Here is a 7307-nt window from a genome sequence, read left to right on the forward strand (position 1 = left end):
GGTCTCTATCAACTCCTGAGGGAAATATCTGGCTGTTTAGCTGCAAATGCTCCACTATGTTCACAAGCTAGCCTCTAACTGTGTCTGTCTGCTGTTTGGTGCTACAACAAATTGTGGTTTTGGCACAAATTTGATCTCTCAAAATCTTGGCACATAAAAAACAAAGCTAGCTGGTAATGGGATACCACTACGGTAAGTGAGAAAATATGTTTTCTGACTCTTTAAAAATGAATCTTCTGCAAAAGAACATTGTGATTTACTGTTTTGCAGTTTATTCATGTTTCATGCAAACAGCACACAACAGTGCTAAGTGTTTTTTAGACGATGAGTATCCATAGTGATGCAGTGTGTGTGAAATGGATGCACTGTCTCACTTATAGGTTATATATTTATGTCTCACAGACAATTTTTTTAAACTTCATTAGTTCACTTTTTATTGTGTTCTATCTCAACTTTTTCTCTTTTCGATCAATCCAGTTTTATTTAGTTTCAGTCCCTCATCTCATTCTTAATAACTTTCTCCCTGTCATCCATTCTTTCTCCCTATCATCAGTGAGACTCCATGAGAGATGTGATGTTTCCATCTTTATTACTTTTGTTCCTTCAACGCTGCCTCTCGTCTCTTCCATCTCTCTCCCCCACCATGTAATAACGTATTTTGTCATTAAATGGATTCCCAGGGGGGTGATATATGCCCAGATGGACTTGAGAGACCTTTCTCTCTGCCTTCATCTATCTCTCCCTCCCTTGATCTATCCCACCCTTCTGTGTCTCTAGTAGCTTACTTAGTCATGAGGTTTTGCAGGAGGGTTGCCGATTCAGAGACTGAGCTGATGCATCGACAGCCATCACTATCTATTATGACACACGGATACTCACATTCACAGAGCTCAGAGGCACCAAGCCTACATATCGAGCAACAGCCGATTCCTGAATGCAACTTGGTATTACTTTTAATGCCTACATGCATACTGACCTATGATACCAACTGGTAAAGCACGGCTGTTTCCTAAAGGGAAATAGTTTAAGCTGCAAACTCTTAACTTCAAGTCATAAAGATATAAAGTTTGAATCCAGCTAGTAAATGAGTTGACCATGATCATACCAGATGCATTTTATTCCGATTAAATTAAGATTGTTATCCCATTATCATCACATGTCAGCGGAGATCACAAGGGATTAATTTATCATAATTAAAGTTATGACGCAGACGTTGTACCCTTTTGGATTCCTCGAATTAAATCAAAATCATTGTAAAAAAGAAATTGTTAAATGACGATTATGAGATAATTCAATAGTGTATACATGAAAACATGATGAGCTAATCACATCATTGAGTTGATGTTGGGAAATTAACAGTAATTAAACATTTGTGGCCTGACTTTGTATATGTGTTTTAAAACACCACATGGACACATGCTTTGAACATGAGTAAATAAATCAGAATTAATCGAATTATCAGGAAATGCACTTGCAATATCTTAAAGTACTTGAAGTATGCATTATGCAGCAGAATAGCCTCTGTCAGTGTTGTGTCATAAATATTATGATGTTAGAGATGATGTATTAATGTGTAAGAAGCATTTATTTTATTTTGTCACTGATGGAGGTGGAGCTAATTTTAAATACTTGATATCCTGTTGGGCAGTTTAATCTATACCAATGCATTTTATACACTTTTATAAAATGATAATGTGTTTTGTATGTGAACTCTAAATCTGTACAGTAACAATGAACTATACTATGTAGTAGACTAAAAAGTGTAACATTTGCCTTTGAAATGTTGTGGAGAAGAAATAAAAGTAAAAGACACGTACCTAAAAATAATTATACTTCAGTACTTGAGTTAATGTACTTACAGTAGTTTTTCTCCACTTGTGCTGGTATTGAAGGAGAGGTTTGTAGTGTTACATTTGTGGTGGTCTGCACTTACATGGCTAACGGTTTGACTTATAAAGGAGCTTAGCACATTACCATTACGATCAACAGATAGTAAAGCAATATTACCTAAACATACTTTTATTACATTTTAAGGACATCCTTTAGCTTTAATCTTCCTTGGGTACAGGAATGTGCACACAAATATGTAGATATGCATTTCTTCTTTTATTGCATTCCTCTATCTTGTTCCTAGCCCTCATTATTTTCTATCCTTCTTATATCTTCCCATTTGTCATCTTTCATAATCGCCAGTCATCACTAAACCCTCTTCTTGTTGTTGAATTCTATTTTTATTTTCTTACTTTTCTCCCCCTATAGTTCTTCTCTCTGCAGTTGGATTTGAGTGAAAGTGACAGCAAGCCCACCCATACACCCACTCTTCCAGATCACACACACACAAATGAATGTATCCATCCTACACACAATCACAGACGACCACAGATATACATACAGCACTGCATGCGCTCATGCACACAAGCACACAGGCTTGGTTCGTATGCACATTCATGCACACACATTAACAAGCTGTGACATTTGCAGACACACACACACACACACATAATGCACCTCCTCCACCCACGGCCTCCACAGTGCCTTCAGTCCTCATTTGCCCCATTGTTCACTCTTCCAGACGACATTGATCAGAGAAAAACATCCATTTAATTCACGTACTTCCCCTTCACTGCAGCTCTGGCAGGCTATAAAGAGCAGCACACAGACCTAAGATCCTACAAACACAACGAGAAACACCCACAGGGGCAAATGCTCAGCCCACACAAAACCAATTTAATCAGGTGCGCCCTAAGAACATGGCAATTTCCTCACACCGTTTCATTTTCCACTTAATGGGAACACACAAATACAAACCCAAGCTGCAGTAGTTTAAAGCAAATCCCCTCTGCAGCTGCTGTGTCTCATGTGTCACTGTATCAAAGTTGGCATTGATCTCATCACCAAAGGAGGTGAGGGAATAAGAGGCAGATTAATGGAGGAAGAGACTAGGTTCGGTTAGGTTTGGAATCAATTAGAGCCAAAGAATAAAGAAAAGCAATTACAGAGGTGGAGCGCAACAAAGGTTTGGAAAGGTATGCGTAACGATCTATGGGAGGGGATGAGGTACAATTAGAGATGAGACGTTAATGACCACAGGAGCATGGGTGACAGAGGAAGGCATGAAGGTGTAAAGGGAAAAGGAGTAGGGAAGGAAGACGGGAAGTGAGAAGTGTTAGCAGATTGAGTGTGGATTAATTAAAGATGGTTAAAGACCAGCAGAGGAAGGAGGAGAGGAGAGGTGAGAGGAGAGGGTGTGTGTAGTCTTCTTTGAGTGGTTTTTTACTTTTATCAGCTCTCAAGTGGACTACTTAAAGGGATACGCCACCGTTTGTTGAAATAGGGCCTATCACGGTCTCCCCTAGCTGTAGATAGGTGGGCCAACGCATTTTTTGTGCATGCATTGTTTTAGTCCGGTGCAACAATGGCAGCGCCGCCGCCAGTTAGCTTAGCGTAGTGAATGGTATCCTATGTTAGCATGTTGTGAGTAAAAGTGAGCCAACAAAAGACAAAAAAACAACCTAATTACTTGCACTGAGACAGAAAATGCGTTGGCCCACCTATCTCCAGCTAGGGGAGACCGTGATAAGCCCCATTACAACAAACGCTGGTGTATTCCTTTAAGTCATAATAGGGACCAAAAAGAGATGTTGCAGAGAGTGTGGGCATAAAGAACACATTTACTCCAATACTAGAGTAAAAAGAATTAGGGAAATGGCACATTCACTTTGAAAGGTAATAACACTAAATAATAATAATAATAATAATAATAATAATAATAATAATAATAATAATTATTATTATTATTATTATTATTATTATTATAATAAAAGAGAAAAAAGAAAACATTCCTGTCTCTGGCCAGTTCTGGCTTTCCAGAAGCGTTGACACTGGTAGCACACAGTATGTGCAAGTGCATATTTGAGCACACACATTTAAGTAACTGGGACGAATCCTGAATTCATGCCAGCTGAGAGGTACAGATAAGCCACCATCTATTTGGAGCTGGAATCAGCAGCTGATAGTACACAGAGCTTCCTTCAGGACCATGCTGCCCCCTTGACACTGCAGAACTGTGATTTGTCAAGAGTCTCTTTCTGCCTTTTTGGTTGATATTGGGGCTATTTATTCATATCTTACTCTGCACTTTAGCTGTATTCTACTGTTTAAGTTGTCTAATTCTATTTAAGCTTATTTTTATGTTCTATTTTAGTTTGTTTTACTTTTTAAAAATCCTAATGTGTCTTTTAAAGGTGCAGTAAGCGGTGCTGCGCAAAGATTGTTGATATTTGAACTCAACTGCCAAACAAATAAGTCCCTCTTTAGAAGCTCCGTCCCCCAGATCCATAGACAGATAACTACTGGCCAGCAGGCACATTCACATGCTGTCCCCCAAAAAGTGTATTTGATTAACATCACTTACTGCACCTTTAATATTGCTTTGTGTTTAATACATGTTCTTAATGCCTTTATTTCTTAAAGCACTTTAAATTGCCTTCAGTACTGAATGGTGGTGTACAAATAAACGTGCCTTGCCTTTATATGAGCATGATTTAGAAGCTCCAAAGCCTGAATAAATATTACAAAGTCAGCAATCACGGACAGTCATACTTGGAGGGTTCCAGCTGCAGCTGGCAGTAACTCCCCACTGAGCACACAAAATGTTGACACAAATCAATTTCTTACACAAAAAATGGTGGTGGGATACCAAAGATAGAAATGTGTTTTCTGGTGTGTATTATGTCACTGATAGTGCTCAGGGTAAAGGAACTTGTTTCAGAGAAGGGTTTTAGTAAATCGAGCTGTAACTTTTTGCTAAACAGCGGCCACTAGGGCCATAAATGATAATTATGGGAAAGTGCTAAATGTCAAAGCGTTGCGTAACAGTGGTAGAAATGAGTCAGAAAGTCAGTGAACTGACACAGTTATGTGTAGATATATCTAACTTCAGTTTATTAACATTTGCTAACATTAGCCACCATAAGTTACTGGTCATGGCAGATCAAATCTATCAAATCTATCAACACCGTTATTTCCCATTTTTTGGGCTTAATAAAAATCTATCTATCTATCTATCTATCTATCTATCTATCTATCTATCTATCTATCTATCTATCTATCTATCTATCTATCTAAATAAGGCTGTCATGGGAAAAAAACAGAGGGCAATGAACTGTGCAAGGGAGCTTGTATTAAGATTGTTTTTGGGCATGTTAGGCCTTTATTTGATAGAATAGCAGAATATATGAAAGGGGAGAGAGAGGGGGAATGACATGCAACAAAAGCAAAGGTACACAGGTTGGATTCGAGCCGGCGGCCTAAAGATTAATCTTTTCATTTGTAGGAGGGAGAATGTTATTCTTCCAAAATTACAGTCTTACTATAAAGTCAGTCCAGAACAGAGAATGAAATATAATAATTTTCTGCATTAAAGCTAGTGCATAGTTTCTGTCGCCCCCATGAGGAATTCTAAGTAATGACAAAAACGCTGTTGGTGTGTCCACATGATAAAAGCCTTCCGTGACCGCACACGCGCCCCCACCCCACCTCCATGCAGTTGCCAGTAGCCAAGGAGGACACGGAAGATTAAAAAACATAATGGACTCTTCAGATGAGGTAATTATCTTCACTCGAGCTTCTACGCTGGAAAGTCACCGGACGTCACAATCTTCTGAACATAGCCATACAATAATAGAGAGAGAGTGTTTTGTGGAGCTGATAGTCTTGATTAGCTTTGTAGCAACTCATTTTGGCAATGGCTTGAGTGTAACGGACATTTATTAATATCAAAAAGTTATGCACTAAAGCTTTAGTAATTGAGGTATATCACATGTACCTCATCTGTTTTTCAGATGATACAAGTAGATCTTTGCATTCCTTTGCTGTAAATGACTTAACTAAAACCTTCATCTCTTGCTAGATGTCTTGAAAGATGTTTAATGTCCACTATTACCACACACACACTGCTTCCTCTGGAGAAACAGACTCATACTGTAAATCAAACAACATCTCCCTCTGTTCTGCATTCAGAGGGAACATGTTTGCTCAGGGGGACTTTTGCTTGCACATATTACACACACTCACCATGTACTGTACATGTATATGCACATAAACATGAATGAAGACCCACTGGCAGTGGCACACACAATTGCTAGAATGTTCATGCATGCATAAAGAAATTTACCATTTGGCTCACTCAGTTCAGAACACTCACATTTCACATAATATTCACATATTCTTCTTCTCATGACAAAACTACAACTACAAATAATACAAATTAAGAAATATTCTTATTTTTATGTCCTAGAATTATAAAATATCTTTTGCTTTCCTTGAATTTCCTCCTGTGGCATGAACACAGTATTTTGAGTTTAATTTATGAAAATATATAGAAACACTGTTCCTATCCACCCACTCCCATATGCAGAAACCTAACTTCATGCCCCCCACTAATCGTCCTTTCCACAGTCAAACACATACAAACATATGAACACAAAATGGTGCCATAAACCGTCCGAAAATATAGCACCATAACCAGACATTGCAGCACCGTTGCAGCATTACTCGAAAGATAATTTGCATGCCACCAGGCTTCCACTGGCTCTCTCACAGTATGTACAAGGAGACTTATGCACACACGTTTACTCTACACACAACACAAATACATACTCACACAGAGCAACATTTTTCTCAAGTTTGAGACAATACAGAAAGGTCAAAGAACAAATAGATTAATTCTTCACTTGATTATGTGTGTGTATCTAGCTCACGGTAACAAGTGTTTTACTTAACCTGCAACTCCAGCTGGAGAGTTCTCACAGAAATCAGCACACACACACACACACACAAACACAAACACACACACACACTCGCGCCTTTCCTATCATTCATTTGATTTTCAGTTAGCTGTTGTCAGCAGCCATCAGCTCCAGAGGGAACGGTTATGAAAGTCTTACCTCGGCTCCCCTGCAGATCCTTTACAAGCTGGGGTGAACATCTCGCAGTCAGTGGATGGTGCAGCATTAGCAGAAGACCAGCTGCCAGAGCAGGAGAGGTTGAGTGTATGTGTTTGATAGAGGAGAGGAGAGAGAGGGTAGCTGGAGAGGGAGTGCATATAGGGGGAGGGTACAGCGATAAAGCGCAGGGTAGGACAGAATTACGAGATGAGAGACAGCAAGAAAATGTGTGTGTGTGTGTGTGTGTGTGTGTGTGTGTGTGTGTGTGTGTGTGTGTGTGTGTGTGTGTGTGTGTGTGTGTGTGTGTGTGTGTGTGTGTGTGTGTGTGTGTGTGTGTGTGTGTAAGAATAGAAGATGGTG

At 39.2% G+C, this 7307-nt stretch overlaps 1 protein-coding gene across 3 annotated transcripts in view; it reads right to left on the minus strand.

The window, feature by feature from the left end:
* Window positions 1–7096, minus strand: part of rap1gap2a (RAP1 GTPase activating protein 2a) — a 110180-nt gene extending 103084 nt beyond the window's left edge. The window contains exon 1 of one of the 3 annotated variants that reach the window (XM_039780915.1): window positions 6948–7096. In XM_039780915.1, the coding sequence (XP_039636849.1) occupies window positions 6948–6988 (41 nt within the window). In that variant the 5' untranslated portion in view covers window positions 6989–7096. The remainder of the gene's footprint in view (window positions 1–6947) is intronic. The other 2 variants (XM_039780963.1, XM_039780924.1) reach the window with 2 other exon arrangements.
* Window positions 7097–7307: the final 211 nt, after the last annotated feature.

Source organism: Perca fluviatilis, chromosome 2 (assembly GCF_010015445.1).
Source record: "Perca fluviatilis chromosome 2, GENO_Pfluv_1.0, whole genome shotgun sequence".
Lineage (NCBI taxonomy): Eukaryota > Metazoa > Chordata > Actinopteri > Perciformes > Percidae > Perca > Perca fluviatilis.